We start from the raw sequence: 24,737 nt of genomic DNA, 5'->3' as shown, positions 1-24,737 counted from the left end.
ACTCTGTGCTTCTCTGCATGAATTACCAGTGCACAGCTCTGACAGAAAGCACGTAACTCCACAGAATAGTCCCCTTCCTCTCCCACCGTGGCAGGAAAACTGAATTGTAAGCAAACAGAAATGTGAGAAGGAAGCCCCTTGGTGTTCTACGTTGTCCTGTTTCATGATCTCATTGCTTTCCTCGGCATAGTTTTCCTTACCTTCCAATCTTCTCTTTTAAAAAATCAAATTGATAAAAATCCAACCCCTTTTCTTTAAAAAAAAAAATGACACAAAACAAAATACATCATGTGACTTTCAGCCTTAACATCGGTTTTTTAGGTTTGGTTTCCATGGTGGTGGGATGCAACCTGCCATCACCATGACAACTGCTTCTTTTCCAATTCACCATCTGACAGGCAACCCTGAACACTCATGCACCTCTCTTTCAACCCACCCTTCCCCTGTCAAGAGATGGCAATGCCATTATAACTGCTCCTAAAGACCTCAAACCTAATGAATGAGCAACAAGCAACACCGAGAAGAACCCTCAGAGGGCTTTCTGCCCATAGGAACCATCTAGTGCTACTTCAGAGGTCAATGGACTGTTGTTCAAGATGAATGATCCTTAACATTACTCTCTCATTGTTAGCTGTGAAGCCATGTCTTATCCTTCATGGCTTCCAAATCAAAGGACTCTGTCTGACTCTCAAGACCCTGACCCCTACATAAATCCAGTGAATGGAAGGCCACATCCTCCCTACTTTGGAGAGACAAAGGGATGGATAATAAGCATAAGTCAGTTCCAGACCCATTTGCAACCTGTGACTGCCACTGAGTGGGAAGATGCATTTCTGAAAACTAAGACAGCTCTGCCCTCCCCACTCCTGCTGCTCATGCCCATTTCAGTGCCAGTCACCTGCAGGAGTCTTAACAAATTCACTTGTTACCTGTCTGACGGGATCTTGGACTTAAAACAGCTGTCATTCCCCACACAGTTGCGGTGCTCAAGAGACAAATAGCTGAATGATAAGGCGTACACTAAAAGCCTCTGATAGAAAACAAAACAGCAGTGGGGAAATTATCTGTTTCGGAAACCAGAACTAGTGTTTTGATGAGACTCTGACAAATTTGGGTCCATCAAGAGTTCTAGCAGCAAGCTGTGCTTGAGGGGAAAAAAAAAGACCATGAGCTACAGTGAACAGCCACACCCCAAACCATACCCTACTCAATAGCATCACTTATTACAGGCATCAAACGGTGCTGAGGACCTATGAATAAAATGCAGAACTTTTTGTTAAAAACATCATACATGGTTACTAGGAGAATTTTGTTTTCCTTTGGAAGCTCTGCAACTGTATCCATGTTAAAGACACTACTCATCCTGGAAAGCAGATGAGAAAGGACTGAGGGACTAATGCGAGCTTGCAAAGGGAAGTCTTGAGAGGCAACCCAGCTGCTTTCAAGCATCCAAAGGCCACCTTGGAATAAAGGGTTCATGATTTTTAAGTTATTCCAGAGAGTAAGACACCCTTTCTTCCAAAAGATCTGAGGGAATAGAGAGACCTGCTACTGTCCATAAGAAAATGGGTCATTTTGCGCTGTGAGACAATAGTCTTATACCCTGTAAAGATTTGTTACTGGTATTGTTTCAATAAAATGCTGATTGGCCAGTAACCAGGCAGGAAGTATAGGTGGGGTGAAGAGAAAAGGAGAATTCTGAGAAGAGGAAAGGTCAGTCTGCATTACCCAGTCAAAGAGGAAGCAAGATGAGAACTCCTCACTGATAAAGGTACCAAGCCACATGGTTAACACAGACAAGAATTATGGGTTAATGTAAGTTATAAGAGTTAATAAGCCTGAGCTAATAGGCCAACCAGTTTATAATTACTGTAGACCTCTGTGTGTTTCTTTAGAACTGAATGGCTGTGGACCAGGCAGGACAGAAATCTCTGTCAACAATTTTGTTAAGAGATAAATGAAATGTATGCTAATAAAAGCCATCAGAGAAAGTCCTCATCTATAGCATTTGCAAATGCTAGACTGTAAATATTCTCCCTGTGACCAATTTTGAGCTACATCAGAGATTGTAGAACAGGATGCACCATAAAAGACACTCAAGAACACAAAGAAGCCAGCCCCAGCATAAAACTTATTATAAGATTCATGTTTCTGGGAGATTTCTAAGAATGTTCAGAATTCCTCTATTTGATGGGCATTGTGCTAAGACAATCTTCATATACACAGAGGTTATTTAACTAAAAGGAATCAAGGTTGAGAATTCTTCAGTCAGAGACTCAAGGATCTGCTGGGTGAGCATAGCTCTGTCCCTCAGCTTCAGATCTAGACCCGGGAAATCTGGAGAAACTGGAGGTTTGCCTGGAAAAGACATAAATGAAAGGTTTTGCCAACACAATGCCCCTTAGAATTGATTATTATTTTAGGCTGAATTCCAGAGTGCCCAGGGGGCTCCAACTCTTTCACAACAGCCTTCAAGGAAAGTGAGAGGAAGCCATCCATGATCAAAATACATCCGAGAAGCAGGAGCAGCTGAACCTGGTAGGTACACGCTGAAACCTGCATTCCCTCGAGGCTGAGGCAGGAGGATCAGTTGGAACTACAGAGCAAAGGTGTAGCTCACAAAACAGGGTGGGAGAGAGGAAGGGAGGGAGAATGAGTGGAGGAGGGGAACTGGCTAAACAGGTTAGGTAAGAGACCCATCTCTCAGTCTAGAAGATAAGTGGATCTCTGCCTCAATCGAACTGTAAAATCACTAGTAAAGCTTTTAAAGTTAAACATACAGTATCCCACCTTCAGAAATTCTAACATGTCTTGGCTATTGTTGAAGCATCAGCACTTCTAGATGTTTCCAGACTGATGCTAATGTGTAGTTAAGGGAATACGCCTGGTTTCAATGCTAGAGATCATGACAGCTAGTAACATCCTCAAACCATATTCATTGACAATTACAGAAACTAAGATCTCAAAGGCAAAAGAGGATCAGCTGAACATAACTACAGAGTTCTAACCACTCCAGTGCATTCATCTATGGACACAAATACAAAGACTCGAATAATAAGACTGTTCTAGAACCTTCCTGAATTGTCAGCTTCAAGCCCTGAAAAGTCTTGAGGGCCTTCATCAGAGCAATCAAACACAAATACCCTAATGTTGCAGCTTGAATGGACTATCCACTTTGGAAAGCAGTGTGGCGGTTTCTCAGGAAACTGGGAGTCAACCTACCTCAGGACCCAGCAATTCCACTCTTCGGAATATACCCAAGAGATGCCCAATCATACTACAAAAGCATTTGTTCAACTATGTTCATAGCAGCACTATCTGTAATAGCCAGAACCTGGAAACAACCTAGGTGCCCCTCAATAGAAGAATGGATAAAGAAAGTGTGGAATATATACACTTTAGAGTTTTACTCAGTGGTAAAAAACAATGACATCTTGAATTTTGCATACAAATGGATGGAAATGGAAAACACTTTACTGAGTGAGATAACCCAGACCCAAAAAGATGAATATGGTATGTACTCACTCATAAGTGGATTCTGGTCATAAACAAAGGACATTAAGCCTATAATTCGTGATCCTAGAGAAGCTAAATAAGGTGAACCCAAAGAAAAACATATAGTTATCCTCCTGGATATTGGAAATAGACAAGATTGCCAGGCAAAAGTTGGGAGCACAGGGGTGGGGAGGGGGTAAGGGGAGATGGGGAGAGAGAAGGGAGAAGGGGAGGATGGGGAGAGCGTAGGGGAATGGGATGGTTGAGATGGAGGAAGGGTGGATATGGAAGCAGGGAAGTAGATATCTTAATTAAGGGAGCCATTTTAGGGTTGGCAAGAGATTTGACTCTAGACTGGTTCCAAGGAGATGTTCCCAGATTGTTCCTTGGGCAGCAGAGGAGAGGGTGCCTGAACTGGCCTTATCACATAGCCACACTGATGAATATCTTGCATATCACCATAGAACCTTCATCCGGCAATGGATGGAGATAGAGACAGAGACCCACATTGGAGCACTGGACTGAGCTCCCAAGGTCCAAATTAAGAGCAGAAGGAGGGAGAACATGAGCAAGGAAGTCAGGACCGCGAGGGGTGCGTCCACCCATGGAGACGGTGGGACTGATCTAATGGGAGCTCACCAAGGCCAGCTGGACTGGGACTGACGGAGCATGTGATCAAACAGGACTCTCTGAATGTGGCTGACAATGAGGACTGACTGAAAAGCCAAGGACAATGGCACTGGGTTTTGATTCTACTGCATGGACTGGCTTTGTGGGAGCCTAGTCTGTTTGGATGCTCACCTTCCTAGACCTGAATGGAGGGGGGAGGACCTTGGACTGCTCTTAGGACTGGAGAGGGAGGGGGAGGGGGAGGGAAATGGGAGGAGGGGAGGAAGTGGACATTTTTAATAAATAAATAAATAAATAAATAAATACACTGTAGAGTGACCATCATACAATAAGCATTACTTAAAGGTTACTTTCCTCTGTTTTTTCCTGAGAGCTTATAGCCTAGAAGAGTCTCTAGAGAGTGCTGATAAAATTCTATGATAGAAATAAAGGAAGATAAAAGAAAGAGAGAAACGGCCTACCTTACTGAGAATATGGTTCTCAACAAAGCTCATTCCAAACAGAGGTAGGCAAAGCTTCTAGGCAACTCTAATATCCTAAAACCTGTTCCTTTGCCTTGCTACCTTGAATGTATCCATTGATATTTGTGATGAAAATGAGCCTACAACCTGCATATTCCAGTGTGTCATTTTCTACCCTCTGTCGAGAGAGAGAGAGAGAGGGAGAGAGAGAGAGAGAGAGAGAGAGAGAGAGAGAGAGAGAGAGAGAGAGAGAGAGATTGTCCAGAGATGCAACAGCCTTATTCACAGAACTTCAAGAGGGGCGTGACCTCAAAAGTAAATCCTCACACATATAACTCTCTATAAGGGAGTGTCATTTTGCCAACATTTCCAGATCTCTGAATTTACATAGGCCCATATTCCCCAACCTGCCCCCTCCCTGTGTTGCCACATCCACCCATTCAATCCACCTCCAGAGAAGCCCACGCCCTTCAACTGCTCCTCTATCAACAGACCAGGAGAACACATGCATCTCAGAGCATCCATATGGCTCAGTTATTTCACAAACACTAATTTCCATGCAGATACAATCCAAAGTTAGCAGAATGGAGAGACAGTTTCTTTAACTTTTTTTCTGCCTACTCTCTAACTGTTTCACAGACCTCTGTCTGGTTTCCAGGAGCCAAGTGATCCATCCTAACCATCCATGCTCATGTGTACCAGCATCTGGTTCCCACAGGTAGGACACCCTGCAGGATTACAGGGTAGATGTCTACACAGTACGCACAGGGCACACTTCCAAAGGCTCGGAGTGTCCCACCCCACACACAGCACTCCAGTCTTTTCAGAATCTTTGTCTCCAGTTCACAGAACCTCATCCCAACTCTCTTCGCCGATAGAACACAGAGACCCTGCAGATCCAAGAAACCCAACTGACAAGACAGAGTTCACTGAAAAGCTAGCAACCCCTGAGAAGGTGTTGGGCAGTCAGGCTAGGACTGTCTCTCCCAGGGATCCTCCCATATGCCTCCAACTAAGCCATGTGAACTATTTAACTACCGATTTATAGAAATGAAAACAAAATCCAATGCTTAAGGTTGTTAATGGCTTTGAACACCTGATCAACTTTCATCAGAAGTTTTCTAGAAAAATTCGATTCCATTATTTCTCCTCAAGATTTTTTTCCTGAATTATAAATCTGAATGAGTCCCAAAGGAAAATAATGGTAGAAAACCAGCATTTGAAAAACACACAAAAGAAGACCAGTTTTAATGTAAATGCCTTAAACTTTATTTTTTTTTAATGTTAACTCAATAGTTGTAAGACAGCAAGAAGAAAGGTTTCATGTAAAACTATCTAGGTGTAACAGCTAAAAAACACTAAGCAGGTCTCCAGTTCCCACTCAATGTGTGAGTTAACCTTTCTGTGCCTTAATCCTTGAATGTTGAATACAGACTGCAGAACTGTGCATATCTGTGATGTGGTCACAAGGAATGACTTCAGCGGGGCTTTCTATGCCAAGCACTCAGCACAGTACTCTGGCACACCGTAAATGCTTTAAAAATGATAGATTGTTATAAACTGTATCATCATTAACACGTGTTCTAATCCTGACATGTTTGCAGGGGACCTTAATCTACAGTAGCGAATGCTAGACTTAAAACAGCCCTACAAGGTTAACCTGGCAGGGGAAATGAGCTTTGTCTCAGGTGTGAGACCTGAGGCTCAGGTCACTGAGGAGGCCTACACTAAGGTCACATGAACGATATATGCCAAAGCTCCAGTGAGAAATTGGCCAAAAGTCAAGAGAAAGCAATACTGTTAGAAAGGGAAAACCTGGTTGTGGTAGATATTTAATGCTAAATCATCCATAATTAACTAGATGCTGATAAGAGTCATTCACAGCTGATTTTGCGCCAGTCACTATGCTATAGACGTTATATGCACTGCCTCGCTTAAACATGACAAAAATCCAGCACGATGCGCCTTACAGGTAAAATCACTATTTCCACTTCGTGTCTGGGAGCTCTGAGACAGAGCAAAGCAAAGTAAGTTGACACAGCGTATGGCTAGGAGGCAGCAGAGACGGCATTGAGATTTGAGTCCAGAAGCCAAGCTCTTAACAATGATGCACTCTCGTGCTTTGAACAAGAGACTGGTAGACCCTGAACTCTAAGGCAATACGTTCATCAGCTGGGTTAATTTAGACTAGGCGGTGGCAAATATCCTGAGGTCATTTACTATGTAGTTTAAAAAAAAAAAAAAAGTTAAATATCATCCGAGACTCTGAAAACCATACCTAAAGTGGATTTTAGAAAAAACAAGATGTTACACCTTAGCTTAAAATGGTCGTGAAAGTGATGGTGACAGTGATATCTTCCACAGTATTTCTGCAGACAGAATAGAGACGTATCAGTTGGTTCAAGAACAGTCCAAAAAATTTGAAAAAAGCTGAGCGGTCAATGAGCACTTACTATCGCAGTGAAGATAAGCAGAAGGGCGTCCCCAGTTCTAACCATATTTTATTAATTATTCGACTCAACTCTTAGAGCACTTGCTTATCAAATCTACAGATGACACAGAGCCGGTGGAGGTCTCATTCATTAAACAGCCCTGTCCAGCGACAACGAATGTGTGACTGAAAGTACCAATAATGAAACGCTGGCGTCCCATCAGCTGGGTTCAGGTCACTGGAGATGGCCTTGGAAAAGTCATGTAACCTTCTTTAGCCTCAGTTTCCCCAATGCTGAAGATGTGCATAGGAACACCTGTCTTGTGGCTGTTGATTTGTTTAAATGTAGAGAGACTGGGATTTGGTGACCACAGGTGACTATTAACTTTCTTCTCCACTTGAAAAAGACCCCTGCAGGGTGGACAGCAATGCCAGAGAAAAACAAGAAGATCAAAGTACCCAAAACAAACCCAGCATCCCAAATCTCAACCTAAAAATCAAAATGAGTATAAAGTAGGGGGAACAATCCTGTCATCTGTGGCAGATGTGAAAAGAATGTAAGTTTTCAGTTGACTAAAATCAAGCCAGAAATCTAATACCCTAACACCGTTTCTCAAAAAAAAAAGTTCAAAAGTATATTAACTGAAACAAATATGTTTATATTCTATTTTGGGTAATTAAAGAATAATAATAGAAAATGGCTCTTCCCTTACAGGTATTTTCAACCAGTACAAAAGTTATATGGGAAGTGTTAGGGCAATGTAATGAACAAGGGACCCAATGGGAAACCTGGAGGAAGGGCTTGGTCTTATTCTTCAAAAGAGCAATCAAGGAAGGTGTCAAAGATAGAAAGACCTCTGAGGACAATCCTACAGCCAGACAAAGGAAGGAGCAAGTGTAAAGACCTGGCAGCCTGGTAAAAGACAGAGCTGCCTTTGCTGTCAGAGGGCTGGCTAGAGCACAGCGCTGATGGAGGTTGTGGAAGCTGCAGTCGGTCCGGAGACACCCTGCACACCAAGCCAAGGAAACTCAATCCCGAAGTTAATAAATGTTAGGCCCCAGAGGAAACAGCTTCTCGGCTTATTTGCCCCTGCCACAAGCCTCATGTAGCTATTTAAATCTAAATTAACTAAAACCAGATAAAATTTAAGAGCACATAGAGTGCCCCTGTTGGATAATACATATCAAAATATAACTGCCACCACATTAAGTTCTGCTCTACAGTGGTACACAGTGTCACAGGGACATTGAGTAAATAAGTGGATTGGATCAGCATTTCCTTATACAACAGAAATGAAAGGGATAAACAGAACACAAGGAAGCTCTAGAGGGGTGTTTTGAGTTCTCATTCTTAAGGGTTTTAAGCAGCAGAGAGCATTTTGTCATTAATTCAAAATGGTTGTCTTTCTGGAGATGGAGAAGGGCTCCAGGTTCTGTCCTCTGGAGAGAACGTTTAAACGCTCTCGTGGCAGTCAGACTATCTGTCTTGGGCAAACACTACCCTGGAGCCCTTTCACACATGGTTCCTGTCACATGAGATTTGAGTTTTGTGGCATATAGTTAGGGAACATTTTTTCTAGAGCCCAGTATCCCAGCACCCAAGCATGCGAGACTTTTCTAACACAATAGTTCTTTTAAAATTCTCATAGAACTCTGATCCTGAGTGCAAAATTGTATGTGTATTCTTTCAAGAGAAAGAGAGCCACATAACAACAGGGTACCAGAGAGATCTAATAGTCCCAATACTTCAGACAGTCACCTAGGGGGCATCTAGACAGTTACTTGAGTCATTTTCAACTCTAAAGTTCCACAAAATTTAGAGTGACCCTTAAGAAAATAAGAAGACTATCATTCCACAATAACATCTTTAGAGTACAGCATCCCTTGACCTTGGTCAAAAATATGGCAGATGAGCATGGGAAAGAATAAGGGAAAGGGACTCAGGTTACAATAGGCAATGCTCAAAGTCTTGCTGCAGAAGACATGGTCAGACAGACCCAGCTCTGTTGGGAATGGTAGGTGGCTGTTCTCAATGTTGTTTCAGAGAAAGAAGCACACAATAAGGTGTGCCATCAGTTACCAACTGGGGAGCTTGCCCAGCAATCCAAACGCCCATCCTTTGTAAAATACTGAGACCCACCCATCACCTGATGGCATGGATGATAACACACAACAATTACACCAGGTTGTAGCTCCAATTCTGTGTGAAAGGACAGAAAGGGCTGGAGCAGTACAACAAATTCTCCATCACCCGGCAGAGCCGGAAAAGAAAACTTGGGATAATTTAACAACTGATGAATTAAAAGGAAAAAAAAATGAATGGATTGCAACAGATAACTACTTCATGTGTGCATGTGGACTATAATTTGTGAAAGCTCAGAATACGGTTCGTACTCCATTCAGACTGTTTGACCATAATTCAATAAACACTTGATTGCAATATTCAGAAAGCACTCCAGCATTCTATATGCCTAGAGGCCATCGTCAGGAACCTCAGTTGTCATTACATTGTAGATCTCTGGGTGCCAATTAATTTTCTTATAGAAAAATTCAAATAATAAACATTGCATTTTCTTTAACAGTGGGGAAGCCTGCGGTGGGTAATATAGAAATTGGGGCATTTCTGAAGAAAAGTGTGTAATAACAGCTGTCCTTAGGAACTTGCCAGTTTCCATGTAATGACCCCTGACTTTCTCCCAGCACCTAGTACTTCACACTACCACCAGAGCACACGGGTCCTAGAGACCCAAGTCACAGTCATAGTAGAGACCACTTTGTTGATGCTTGTTAAATCAATAGCAACATATTTAATGTATTTAATTATACATCATTCAGCAAAAGAATTTGTACCACTTGCCAGGTGCCAGTATCATACTAGGTGCTGGAATTAAAATGGATATGCCTGTTCCCAGAAGAGCCTGTTCTCAGTTGTAAGGCCAAAAAGAATAAAATAAACTAACTCAAAGTTAGTTAATAATGTCATAAAATTAGGAGTCTATATTCCCATTCCCAAAAGCTCACCATCACTTTGATAGAATGATCTGGAAGTATCACCATCTGAGTCCAAAGAATAAGTTTTCTGTTAACAGGAGAGATCCAAATTAGTGTATCAGAGACAAGTTTAGGTTGGGGAACCTCCCTGGTAATTCTTTTTCTTCCTTTTTTTTCTTTCTTTTAGTTTTTCAAGACATGATTTCTCTGTATAGCCCTGGCTGGCCTGGAACTTGCTCTGTAGAACAGGCTGGCCTCAAACTCAGAGATCCATCTACTTCTGCCTCCTGAGTACTGGGATTAAAGGCATGCTCACTGGGCCAATTAACAATTCTTATGACAAGGCACCGTCTGTATGGTAGCTTCCAAGATCAGCAGTGGCAAAGCCCTTGGCAATTTTGGATAAATGAGAACTCTCAGGTCCCATTTCAGACTTAACCAAGTCAGGGATTCCCAGAGCTGGATCTACCAAGCTGCATTCCCCTAAACCACCCAGGTAATTCTGAGACAATGCAGAGTTTGGAAACCGATGTTTTCATGAAACAGGCAGAGTGCACACATCTGACTCCAACACAAAGGACCCAAATGAGGAATTAGCCCTGCTGCTATTGGAAATCCCCTACGGAAAGAGATGGTGGACAACAGGATGGCAGCAAACTGGTTCCCACCAGCACACAGCTGGAAATGGGCAGGACATCAGGAACTGTGGAAAATTCTTTTCATGCTTTTTCACTCGAACCAGCCCCATGAGACAATGGTGTGGAAGCTGAGGGAAGTGGCACTCACAGAGAAGCTAAGGACTGAGAGGGATTGTGGAAGATGCATGTTCCTCCTCCCCACAGTTTCCAGAGCTTCCTTTCTGGTCCAGGAGGCCACTCACACCACCATGCATCTCGACAATGATACACCACAGTTTCATCACCAGAAAGACCCATTCATGATGCTACACAGAGCACTTATTTCCCCACTCACCAGTTGCCTACTGCGCAGCTACCTCTTGAGTTATTGTGTCCCCCAGAAGGGCAGAAGGACAAGCCTCAAACACACTTTCCAGATTCTTCAGAGATACCATGCAGATATGACAAAACACAGCAGGACCAATGCCCCTGAGAAAGTGAAGCCTTGAGATTACACAGCTGTGACAGTGATTGAGTTCAACTCTCATGGACCAAAAGACCACACCTGGTGCAGGTACACCACGGGGCCTCTCTCTAAAGCCCTGCACAAATCTGAGGCTGGCGCCTAACCGAGTGCTATACTCCCAAGCCTGGGGTTCAGGGGTGAGTGAGGAAACAACACTGAAGGTTGTCACTGCTCTATTAGGGATGTCTCAGACAAATGACTTTTAAGCCACGTGTTGCTGTGTTCTCCGATGTAGCTTGTCTTTCCCTCTTATGGACATATATTCTAGTTATTCTTTGCTTTCCAGAGATAGGGATCGGGATTCATCAGAGTTTATGAGCATGAACTGGCCAGAGATGCCAATTAAAGAAACATTTAGAATACTCCTTGAGTAAAGACACATCGCAGACATTTCCTTGAAACAGGCTGCACGAACAAGAGAACACTAGATCAGAGGAGCCTACAAACTTGGTGCTGTACTTTCTGTCCTTAAGGCTGATGCTAGAGGCATCACTGAGAAGCCCACACAGGTCCTCTCTGTGTAGGCTTTAGAATATGATAAGGGAAATGATGCATAGCTCTCATATCTCTGGACCTTTTTTTTTTTTTAAAGGGATTGATTTAAAAGCCACGTGATACGATGGTGGCAGAGGAGGTGGCAGCAGCAGTAGGGCCTTCTACGACACCCCACCCCAATTCCAATCTGAATTCGTACTAGTCTTGAAAATGCCTATAGAAGCCTGCCTCTTCAATCAGGGGTTCAACTTTTATCATTGTGAAAATGGCAAATTAACATGAGAAGTCTGACAGATACTTGGGGACATAAACACCTTCTTCTTACCCGTGGTCCCTACGCCAAAGGTAATCAAATGCAACAGGCTGGAGACAGTCATTATAAAAACGGCAAGAAATAGCACATTGAAAGGTTTTAACTGCTGCTTTTCTCTGTATCTCAGGCTCACCATAGACAACAGAGGACTTAAAAGAAAAAGCTGATTTCTGACACTGGCCCTTTGCAAAAGACCACCGTCAATCTAACAGAGGCAGATAACCTCACTTTTTTGAAAATTCTAGGGGGAAAAAAAACCACACAGACAATGAATTATTCACAATGGCTGAACCTAAAAATGAGAGAGGGAGATAGACAGAAAGATAAAATGATGGGTAGAAGGCTGGGCCGGAAAAGAAAGGGAAGACCTGTCATCTTCCTCCCTTAACAAAAACAGTATCGGTTATATTACATTTCAGTTCACTCTGCTATGTCTTTGTGGTCAGCAGTAAGCAGATCAGCACTCTATCCTCTGCAGGACTGGACTGCAGGTGGGTGGTGATGTTCTGAGTGCAGCTTCCCTGGTGACCCTGAGCAGGGGACTAGGAAGACCAACAAGCTGCTTATTCAACAGGTAGAGTCAATGGGTTTGCAAAAGCTTAAATAGCTTAGCAAATCTTGATCCAGTTTTATTTTAAGCAAGAGAACAAAGTCTACAAGAAACCAGATGTTCTCTCTTTATGAGAGAAGAAAGAAGTGGCGAGCTGGGCGGTGGTGGCGCACGCCTTTAATCCCAGCACTCGGGAGGTAGAGTCAGGTGGATCTCTGTGAGTTCGAGGCCAGCCTGGTCTACAAGAGCTAGTTCCAGGACAGGAACCAAAAAGCTACGGAGAAACCCTGTCTCGAAAATAAAAAAAAAAAAAGAAAGAAAAAGAAAGAAAGAAAGAAAGAAAGGAAGGAAGGAAGGAAGGAAGGAAGGAAGGAAGAAAGAAAGAAAGAAAGAAAGAAAGAAAGAAAGAAAGAAAGAAAGAAAGAAAGAAGAAGTGGCGAGGTGTCACCTACATCTTGTACAGTAATGGCTGAAAAGTGATAAGCAGTGTTCAATGGAGCCACTAAATCCAGCCCGGGTCTTTTAGGAGGAAGAAAGGCCTATTCTCGTTATTTTCTCTTCGTCTTTTAACCTATTGAAAGGAAGGCAACTGCAGGAAGGTGGGGTGGGCAAAGAACAAAGGCATGCAAACCAATAGACAAAACTATTATGTGTTTGCCTCCATCCTCAAACATTTTATTCCTGTCAAGTCTTTCATTCTAGCTCACTTTCCAGGCTGTATCCCAATTACAAATGGTCCTTACTATCGTTTTTGGCCAAGCTACCAGAAGACCCACGACCCCCACTATTCCTTGTTGTCAACTTGACTCTATCTGTAATGGATTCCAGTCCAGAAATGGAGAGCACACTTGTGATCTTGAGGGAGAAAGACAACACGCCTTCGATCCACATCTTGAGGCTGGAAGGCATCAGGATCTTGAAGGTGAGAAGGGACACTTTTGATCTGAACCACACCTTCTTCTGGAAGCCTCTTTAAGGACAATGAAAGAAGAAAGTTGCACTGCTCTTTGCCTGCCTGCTCTCGCCTTGTCAACACATCCATTCCTTCATTGGCCCTGGAACCTACTTCTTTGAGATTCCAACATATCCAGAAGGCCAGTTGAGACACCCAGCCTTGTAGGACTGAGCAGCTACAAGATTCTTAGATGTTCCATTCACAGCAATACCTCATTTAAGACAAAACAAATAGGCAATCAAGAGACTGTTCTTGGAACCCCAGAAAGCAAAGATCTTTATCCTTCATCTCCTGGGCCAACTATAGCCATGGTATCTATGCACAAGTCAATGGAAAACATGAGGGCTCTATACTATCTGACCACAGGATTTAATTACAGACTTCATCCTTGTTCCACCCCACTCTCTCCCCAGCCAAGACTCATGACCCACTGGAGTTACATCAAACCCGAACTTCTTATCACTCCTGCAATTTACTGCCTTGCTTGCAAGGCATGTTTATTTAGAAAAGAAGAGTATATGCCAAAATGAGAGATCTTACTCTTTCTGTAAACCTCAAGAAAATCCACCAAATAAATTTACAATTCATCGAACAAAACACAGGGAGAAATCTGATATACACACATAGCCTCAGACCCATACCCAGAGTGCTCCTAGGAGACACTGAGATTTTCCACACAAAATCATGTATGCCCAGCCTCCGCTTCATCAGCTCAAAGTTGCAAACATATTTGATCTTCCTACTTGGAACAATGTTCACTTCCACATTAAACATGTGCTTCCCTGCTGAGATGACCAAATAGGTGAAGCAGGGAAAATCTCCTACTGATCATCTATGGTGTAGAGTCTCCAAGTTAGACACGCCATTTCTTCCCTTCACCTCTGACCTGGAAAAGTGGGAACGAGAGTGGGCTGTCTCCCAAACTCTATGAGAGATCCCAAGTGTCTTCCCACAGGGTAACTGTCCCTAAGAATAGTCAGAATGGCAGTGTGCAACACAGAGACCAGTGGGTAGCTTTCAGAATAGCCAATGCCTGAGAAGAAAGAGCACTCTTGTTAGATCTACTAGATGAGCAAGCAAGCAAGAACAGAATTCCATAAAATGTGATACCACATTTTAAATCAGATTAGCATTTTCAAAAAGGCTATGGTATCCTCTGCAGAAGAGAGTGTCATGAGAAAATAAAATTATCTCCCTATGCAGATGTAGCTTCTAAGAAAAAGGAAATGCATTCGGAGTGGGCTGCTGCCTCTCCGCCATCTCCCATGCCAAATCTGGGTTATTGTAGACATGTAGACATTTTTCTTCAAATTAGAACTAGGCAGCTCCCATTAAGGGCAATATAAAGCCCTCCTAAGTCAGGGGGGTCCTACGAGCACAAATTAAATCACGTCTTTTACTTAGCTCATCCATTCAGATCAACAAAATTAAAATGTCTGACACGTGAGAAAAGCACCTTAACATCCTAGTTCCTCAGTGACTTTCTGTCACCAAAAAAAAAAAAGAAAGAAAAAAGGTTAAAAAAAAAAAAACCACAAAGTGTAGTGCACAGCAATCAAAAGTCACATTGTGTGACTGTATATCATTACCAAACCCAGTCTTAAGAGCATTTCTGAACAATTTTCCTGTAGTAAAAAACATGGCCCTTACAAAGAACAAAGTCCTTCTTAAATCGGCCGCCACCACAACCAGGAACACAGTCAATTGCCAGCACACACTAATCACCTGGGGATCTGATTGAGCAGCTGTGAAGTGGGACCCAGGAGTCTGGGTTTTGAACAAGCTCTCAAGTGATTCAAATGAGGCTCCTCGATCTCAACAAGATGCAAGAATCCAAATGACTTCACCTTGAACTAAGAGTCCCACCTTGCAGGTGTGCAGAAATTCCCAAAGGATTCCATTAATAAAAACGGATGCTTATTAGGTAATTAGGCGATGTTCCAGGCACTAGACACATTTAACTCCTTCAATTCTCCCAGCAACTCTTTATTATTACCCTGACTTTACAGGTAAGGAAATTGAAACATAGAGGAACGGAGTAACTTTTCAAGGTCATGGAGCTTCTGGAGGAGCTGGGATTTGAACCCAGATAGCCTAATCAGAGAGCTTTAAGAGTAACTGCTCCTCACACTGATTCTCAACAAGATGAAGCAGATATTTGGGGAAACTGCATGTTGAGAACCGGAGGGAAGGTGAGACTAGCCTAGATGCAGCTTGGCAGAAAATGCAGAGCCCACAGAGGCGCGATGTTTCCACGTGGTCATCACCGGAGGGAATACATTAGTCAGTTACACCGTACAACCAGAAGGGGAAAAAATCCAACCAGGATCCCCCAACATCTTAGCAGATGTTCTCTGAACAGATTACAACTTACAGGCTGTAGAACCACTGCAAAATGTCTAAGTATGGGGATAGCAAAGATGTCTGGGGCAGGACTTGTGGCCAAGGCACTGAGCATGACAGTAAAATTCCTTCCCTCCAGAGTCTGTCTTTTGACTCTCATTAGTTCATTTTGACCAAGAAAGAAAAGGGAGGCATAAAACTCAGTGACACCTTGCTCTTACAGCGGCTGGTGGGGAACCTGTCTGCAGCAGAAGAAAAAACGTGGCAAAGAAGCAAAGGCATGGTGTAGGGAACGTGATTCATATCCCAGCCTGGGAGCCTGAACCCAGCTGGAAGTACCCAATGTGCAGCACCCGATTAGGGAGCCCTGGAGTTTTCGTGGCGCTGTCCGAGGTGCCAAGGATGGCTGCAGTCACGCTTTGCCATGTGAGGGTCAGAGAAGCTGCTTCATCTACTGCAAGCAAACGAGGGGGGATCGTCGAGGGAGGGGGAGATGTCCTAAGAGGATCACAGCAAAGCGGCACCGGGTGGGTGGGAAATCTGAAAGAACTGTAGAAGGCAGGCAAGGGAGGGGACTTTTCACTGGGAGAGCAGAGGGGTACTGCTCCGAGGAGTTATTTGCAGTATTTGCAGCCGCAGCATGCAACACAATGCGATCTGTCCGCTTTGTACAGCTCACTGCCAGGCATGACTGCAGGGACCAGGCCCCTCCCCCGCCCCAAGCCCCCATCTAGATAGTTCAACCCAAGCACTCTATGGCCCAGATCATTCTGTGGGGGTGGAAGGGGGGAGGTGAGAACTGGAGAACCAGGAGGAGAAAGGGAGAAACCCAGCCAGGGGGGTGACTGTGGGAGGATGTGAACAGCAGGAAGCATCACTGCTTAGCGATGCTTCTTCATTTCTAATGAGGTGCTGCCTAGAAGCACCATGCGCCAGCCAATCCCGAAGCTGCTGAAGCAGGAAACTGGGAAGAGGAAAAAAAAAGAAGGCCAAAAACTGTGGTCGTGGAGGGGGGGTATTAGAGATCCATCCAGACCCTGGAGGAAAGAAGCAAGCTGCCTTACAGGCTAGTACTAGAGACCCTCCTCACAGCTTCCTTCAGCTGTTTTACTGCTGCACACCTGAAAGGAGTGCTGGGGAGGAGGGAGCATGGGGGAAAGAGGAGGAGCCTCTCTTTTGCAGGTGCATTCTTCCCAAGAATTGTACCTCCACATGCACCAAAGTCCCTGTCCCCAAGCCAACATTCAACCACCAATCACTGACTTGCCTCCCAGAATCCCCTGAAACACCCTACCACCCTCAACTCCTAATGGCCTTGTCAGGCATGCAAATTCCTAGTGCAGAGCAGGCAGTAAGGTGCCTAATCAGCAGCCTGCATTTAGTGCACTTGGTGAAGCCTGCAGAGCAGCCCCTTCCATGACCTGTCCCCCAGAATCCACCACTGGAGATGACCCACCTGCTCTTCGTGAAGAGCAGTACCCTTGGCTTTAGGGGTAGTTAGTTTACACACCCCTGACCCTCAGCTGATGAATTCAGGCCCAGTAGATCTGCCTGGTTCAGGGTACTGGCAGAGCAACCGGGTGTGTCAAACAGTAAGAAGCAAGAGTAGCAACCCAGAGTCGAGGGAAGGTGAGCACACCTCCTTGCCTGAGAAGAGAACGCCAACTTTGAGCTCTGATGGGCTGTGATGACAGGATCACCTCACCTGACAGCCACTCACTTTCAGTTGAACTTAAACTTAGTCTCCAGAGTTAGCTGAGTCCCCAGCCTGTTTTGTAAGTATGCATTTGTCTACTCCTATCCATGGGTTCAACTCAGGCTCTTTGAAGCTTCTGGGCTGATAAATCCCCTCCCAGAGCCTCAACTTCTCTGCTGGGCAGATAGTGTCAGTGTCTTCCCAGCTGGTAAGAATGAGGGCTGAGGGACTGACCCTCAGAAGTGGAGGAAAAGAGAGAAATGATTAGGAAAGAAAACCCTGAGATTAGAGGTAAGTCAATCCACCTGGAGTGCAGCTTCTGAAATGATTGGGGCTTTGGGGGTGGCCGAGAAACAGACAAAGCCAAACCCAGAAAGGGGCAGACACCTCAACACCAAGCACCTAGGTACGCTAGAGATTTCCACATGGAAAATAAGCCAAAAACCAAAAGTCTTACCTTGAGAAACACTAGTGCCCAAACAGGTCTCCAGGGTACCAGGCTTGCCCCTTGGATGGAACGAGGTAGGGTGCACTTCAGCAAAGGGGCAAATTTGGACACCAGGAAGGGGTGGGGAATAAATTCCATGCTAGGTGCCCCCCCCCTCACCCGATGGAATGCAAAGAGGGAGAGGGAAGCCATGGTGGGCAAGAAAGGATATGGCCAATCGATGAGCTTCTTGGCGTATTTCCTGACAATGTTATCTTCTCCGAAGATGAACAGGGATCTGTTGACCGTGAAACAGTTCTGCCGGACAGGAATGGGGTTGTACAAAGCCATAGTCCGCGCCCTCTGCGCTTTCGACTGCTTGTAGGCGGCTGCCGTCCCCGAGGCCGGTACAGGGGTTCCTTGCCGGTTCCTGCTCTGGTCCGAGTCTCCATCGCCTGAGCCCGGCCTGCCAACGACCACCGCCTCCCCGAAGCGAGCCATCCTGAAGTTTAAACAGACAGAAGACACACAAAGGTGATCGCCGAACACCCGCACACAAGAGGCAGAAAAGACACAGCCAGACTCAGAGCCTTATCCACACAGGCGCAGGGACCACCGCCTCTGGAGACCCCTGCAAGCTCTTCAGCCCTGCTCTGAACTGTTGAATCTAAAGGCAACCTCTGCGAAGCTCCATTCCACAAGAAAAAAAAAAGAAGAAGAAGAAGAAGGGAGTAGGGCTTGGGGTGCTCAGCTTCTTGAGGCAATATTTTCCCCAAAATGCCAGCGTGAGGTGGTGTTCAGGGACCGGAGAGGGGTGGAGTAGGCTGCTCCTCAAACATAGCTCCTCTTCTGGCACACGTACCACCTGGTTCAGAGAAAGGCAGGCACCGGCCCTGCTAGGTAACAGTTTGCTGATTTATTGGCTGGGGTGAGGGGTAGAGAGGAAGAAGGAAATGAAAACAAAAGAACTTTGAAAGAAAAACGAAAAGAAAAAAGCCTGGGGCCAGCTACGTTGACATGCTTTAGAACGCCAGCCCCTGAGAATCCATCTAAGAAATTCCACAGTCAAAGACTTGGCTCTTTAAATCTGCCAGCAGAGACGCATCCAAAGGTTGGAGAGAGGGGGGATGAAGGGAGGGGGGGAGAGCGGTACTGAGGTTCCTGCGTAAACCGCAACGCCGGAGAAATGAAGATAAGAAGTCGATCCAGCCGGAGAGGGGCAAATGACTTCACAGCTCCTGCGTTTGGGGTAGAAGTTGAGCAGCAACCAGAGAGCAGCGAAGCCCAAGTGCCAGCATCCGCCCAGAGCGCTCACCGCCGCCGCCTCCCAGGATCAGCATGCAACAGCGATCCGCGGCTGCGCCTGGGAGAGGGCGGGAGCGCGAGCGAGCGAGCAGGCGGGCAAGCGGGCGGGCGAGCACTCACAGCGAGGAACAGGTTGCAGTCAGCCTAGCTAGCGCTGGCAGGACATGGGACTTATCCATGAACCGAACTTCCTCACCAAAGACCAACTCACCCTCCTCCTCCCGGCCCGCCTGGCTAGAGGGAGCAGAGATGATGTTTAAAGGACCATGTGGAGCGCGGCACAACAGCGCAGCAGCGCAGCAAGGTGGCCAAGAATCCAAGAGGGACGCAGGGACGCGGGGGAGGGGCTCTGAGAGTCCAGCGTGGTGAAGCTGGTTTGGCTTACAGATTCATTTGACCAGAGGCTACCTAGGCAAGGGTCCAAGGATGAGCCGCCTTTCCCTCGAATGATGCAGAAGAGATGCGGGCTGCAGCTGGTGGTGCCTGCGGAATCTCTGCAACAGATCAAGGACCTGTCCCGGATCGTTCTCCTTGGTACTGGCACAGAAGGGTACCGAGTGCTGTACCTCTTTCAATGCCCTGCATAGTGTTCTGCTCGCTGCCGCTCTAGTGGAGAGAAGGAACCTTGTATACCCCTCGCCAGGATCTTATAGTCTCTCTAGGCTCCACTACCACCAGCAGGGATTCCCCAGGGCAAAGACGGCACTCTCTTCTTAAACCAGCACTTAACATTCTGTGGGCTCAGACCCCTGTGGCATCTGCTTCTCTGGGATCTTCTGTCCTGTCTGACCTTAAAAGGCCACCTAGAAGGCTGGACTCTGGCAGAACCCTGTGCCTTACTTCCTGGCAGGTGGCCCAGATATTCGTCCCTAGACGGTGAGCCTGAACAAAACTTCCCTCAAAATTCTCAAAATCTTAACAGAAGGGTCCTCCAACCCACCACCACCTTTTATTTTTAAATAAGATCCACTGACTCTCTCCAATCTTCTCCATTCAGAAGGAAAAAAAACGAGTGTCTGAGCTGCAGAGGTAGGAAAAGCAAGCTTCCAACCCTGAAAAAAAGAAGCTCTGTGTCTAGCAACCTTGTCCTTATCCACCCGAGACCCCATGGGCAGTTTATCCCTGTCCCCTCCCATTGTCCACACTAGCTGGAGCATAGTTTGCTAGGTTTATCCCCACCTTTGCCTTCTACACATAGTTGTATCCATGTTCTCCCAGAGTGAGCAATGCAAGAGATGAGGGCAGCGAGTGGCTGAGGACGGAGCAAAGGCAGACCAAGGCCCAGGTGTTAGGAGTCATGGGTGAGTGTGGTGTCGCAGGACTGAAAGACAGTGTCCCTGTGTGAAATTAATTGGCGAGAGGGGAGGTGGCGTCTGAGTGTGAGGCACGTGTATCCCCCTACTCCTATGTGTCTGTGTGGGCAAGGCCACGTGAGCACTGACACATGCCTATTGTATGAGAGTGCTGAGTGTTACAAGTGCATGTGTGTGTGTGTGTGATGAGATGGGATCTGTGTACAAAAAATCCAAAGAAGTGATCTCAACACAGTCACTTCTTATGGGTACCACTACCTTTAGGTACAGCATGTTGACACTGGGATTCAGGGGAGCCCATTTCAAGCCACATTACTATTGGAGGTGTGTCATCTCTGCCTGTTACTGTGATCTCACTGTACTGACCAGCTTAATAGGAGGCAGGAGTGGCGGGGGGGGGGGTTGACGATGAAGACTGGACAGTCACCTAGATGTAGTCACAAGCACCTCTCAGGACTTTCATGGGACTAAAACAGCTGCTTCCCAGGAGACCCATAGTCCGTAGCACAGAAGCCCTACCAATCACTCATTTAACAAATATTTTCACATGCAGTCCCCATAACAGACACTATTTTAGACATTGGGGATTCGATAATGAGCCATATGGATGATGACATAAATGATGCATCTTTCAGAACTTAAATGAGATTGTGTAGCTTTGCTGCCTCTGCTCTAAACGCTCACTTTCGTGTGGAGACATCACACCTTTCCTTCCTTCCTGGCCATGTCTTCCTTCATATCTATTGTTAAGTGGCATATTAGCCTTTAACCTACAACGGTGCTTCTGAGGATGATTAAGGACCCCGACTCATCTCTTTACCCACCCATCAGAGACTGGTACTGATTCTCTTTCGTTTTTCTACCATACCCTGAGTTCCGAGTGACTGCTGCAGTTCTTTAGAGGCCCGGAATATGCAAAACAATATACATGGTGGTCATGGGACCCTAGTGGGGTTGGACCCAGCTTTCCTGCACTCCTAAGGGGCAGGCTTTATAAATGCCTGGGAGAGTTCCCATGGGACTAGAAATGACTCTGTAGGGGAGTTCATGGGAATCCTTGGAGAAGCAGTCCAAGAGGACTAGGGAAAATATCACGGCACCTATAGCATCATGGCATGGTTTAAGAACAGCAAAGCTGGAGGAAGACACATTCCTCCCTCTTCATCCCCAACCTGGATGTCGCTTTTGAGAGCTTTGAGATCTACAGGTCTCTATACTGGCTTCATAGTCTATACTCCTCTACTTCGAAACTGGCTGGGTGGAAACAGTTTTAAAGATCAAATCACATAAGTGATTAATATAGTTATCAATTTACATAAGCCCTACAGATGGCCATCACCGCAATCCTCTCAGGTCAGCCTAGGAAAACATACATTAGGGTGCTGATTTAACCCACAAAACAGCAGAGCTTCAGAAACATGAACATATTGGTTCAGACCCTATAAGAGGCAGAGAGTAAACATCTGATAGACTGATTTTCAATGTGTAATAACCATGCTGCAGAATTGCAAACTGTGCACCATCAAGAAAAGAAACAGTGATGGCAAACCTATGGAAATGTTCTGCCTCCTATCCTGAAAATGAATCCAGTCCATGTAAATGCTCTGGGCACCATGCAAAAGGGAACCACCAAGAGTGATCTGATCATTGCAATCATGACCCTTGTGAGGAAATCTGCTAAGTATGTTTCCCCCCGGTTCTACTGTTCTCTTGAAAACCCACAAATGGAAGCGTGGAAAATCGGCAGTTGATCAGAACTCTGGAAACCAGTTTTAAAACCATTGAAAACCCCTTTCTCAGCCTCAGAGAGACAAAAGCCTTTTTTTCCCTGTTGTCAGAGCACCATCTACTGGTCACTTGTGAGACAACACTCTGAACACAAGTGCTTAGCAGTCTAACAGCCCCAGGCACTAGCTTAAGAGTCCAGACATCTTTAACAATTGACCTCAGGCCAACAGCCCTGTCACTCCCCTGTGAGACTTTATTGAGATCCAAACCCCTGATTTCACAAAGCAAAGCAGTTCATCTCATAGTTCTCAAGAAGTTCTGGCCCACACATTGGGCAAAAGGTTACCAACACACACACACACACACACACACACGGACGGACGGACGGACGGACGGCGGACAGACGGTGGAGGAAGGAGATTAAAGATGAAACAACCAAATGTTCTACATGTTTCCCTGCCAGCTGTGATCTGCAGACTCAGAATTCAACAGAAGCAGAGGGAACAGGTGAAAAAGTTCCCCCAGATTATTAATCATATGAAGATTATTAAATTTCAAAACCTTTATCCTTTATTCCTGATACTTCTGTAAACAATTCAAGGGTCAGAGAAGATAGAGGACAATTAATAGGGAGTTGTGTCAGTCTCATTGTAAAAGGAAGGAAGCGAGACCACCACAGTATCCCCAGGCCAGGCAGGACATGGGAGTTTGTGCTAAGTAAGGCAAGAGTAGAGAATCTATTCCACTCATTCATAAAGACTTTTCCAGACTTCTCAGGCTTTGGGCTTTCTCCATATAAGATCTTAGCCCATCACCTAGGAAGCTGAAAACCTGGGCCATGGCTAAAGGCACGTACCCCGCCTTCCATCCCTGGGCTTTCCTCTGCCTTGCCAATTACGCTCAGATAGAGTATGCTTAAACTATCAGAGCCCCCTTTGTTCCATTTTCCCCTTATTGAGCTTTTCCAAGAAATAGACTCTTATGCAAAACAGTGCTCTAAGGAACATAATGCAGAAAGGATTTGGGAGTGGGTTCTTAGGAAAACGTTGGCAGGAAACCATGTGCAAATGCAGAGCAGAGAGCAGGATGGCAATGCAGACATCTCAGGAGGCTGCTGGCATTCCCAGCACCAAACAGCCTTGCTCGGGTGAAAAATGTACTGTCGCATCCTTATATAATAATGTCCAGCCCCGGAAGCAGCACCTCCCAAACCTCAGCTTGAGAAACCTCAGTACACCAAGACCTATCAATCCATCAACCAGCTGAAAAGTTGCCCAAAGGAATTTTTGAACCCAGCCTTTGATGGCAACTCAACATCTCTTCAGTAACAACCGTGCTAAGGGTATCACATTGCTTCTTTGCGGCAAGGATGTGAGACATATTCTTTTTGTTCTCTGAGGCCCAGAGCAAAAAGAACTTTTCCAATGGCTCAGAACTAGGAAATGGCAGTCAGATCTCCTGATTATAAGCCTCATATTCCTTATGGTAGCAACCACTATTAAGGTGGTGTATGTCAAATAATATCTCCCTTGCTTAAGGGTCAGGTCATAGACATGATCTTAGTCTTGCAGAAGTAAGACATGACCTTAACTTTGAGAGTCTTCCAGAGGATTGAGTAAGAATATATCCCCCACTACACCACTGGACTGTTGTAAAAGATTGCTGGTTGACATGAATACAGTTCTTGGAGCAGCACCTGGTACACAATAAGTACTGGGTAAGTGCTTCCCCCGTATTTCATCCATGGCGCTGTGGCCGTGGCCACACACAGCAAGCGTCTTTTTTTTTTAATTTATTTATTTTTATGTATATAGTGTTCTGCCTACACACCAGAAGACAACACCATATCTCATTACAGATGGTTGTGAGCCACCATATGGTTGCTGGGAATTGAACTCAGGTCCTCTGGAAGAGCAACCAGTGCTCTTAACCTCTGAGCCATCTCTCCAGCCCACAGCAAGCATCTTTTAACTAACTGGTGGCTCTCTGTTTCAGAAAAGACAAAATACAGTCATTGGATGGCTTTGACTTGGGAACTGGGGTAGATGGAGGAGCAGAGACATACAAGTCCCTCAGATATGGTCAAAACAAGAAATAAAGTTAAGCATGGTGGTATACACATACCAGCACTCGGGAAAGCTGAGGCAGGAGAGTTTCCACTTTGAGGTCAATTTGGGATACATAGCGTGACATATGTCAAAAAGACAAGACCAGGGATGCGGCTCAGTGGCAGAGTGCTTACGTAGCATGTACAATGGCCCTTGGCTCAATGGTCAGCAGGAAGAGGAAAGAAAAGGAATGGGCATCACTAGAGACCAGTTTCAGGAATCCAAAGGCTGTGGTACCTGAGAGAGCTTGGTGTTTTGTTTACAAATTCATGAACGCATAAACCCACTTACGAAATATTCATAAAGCTCTTTTTGTGTGCTGGGCATTTTTCTTGGACGTCTGGGGCTCAAAG

The 24,737-nt window shown here is 45.3% G+C and overlaps 1 protein-coding gene across 10 annotated transcripts in view; it reads right to left on the bottom strand.

Moving 5' to 3' along the window:
• Cacna1e (calcium voltage-gated channel subunit alpha1 E) overlaps positions 1-24,737 on the bottom strand; it is a 476,043-nt gene that overhangs the window by 295,608 nt on the left and 155,698 nt on the right. For all 10 annotated transcript variants that reach the window (XM_057770437.1, XM_057770436.1, XM_057770443.1 and 7 more), the window contains exon 3: positions 18,164-18,432. In XM_057770437.1, coding sequence (XP_057626420.1) covers positions 18,164-18,432 — 269 coding nt within the window. The remainder of the gene's footprint in view (positions 1-18,163; positions 18,433-24,737) is intronic.

This window comes from Chionomys nivalis, chromosome 5 (assembly GCF_950005125.1).
Source record: "Chionomys nivalis chromosome 5, mChiNiv1.1, whole genome shotgun sequence".
Lineage (NCBI taxonomy): Eukaryota > Metazoa > Chordata > Mammalia > Rodentia > Cricetidae > Chionomys > Chionomys nivalis.
This window is presented reverse-complemented; position numbering and strand designations above follow the sequence as displayed.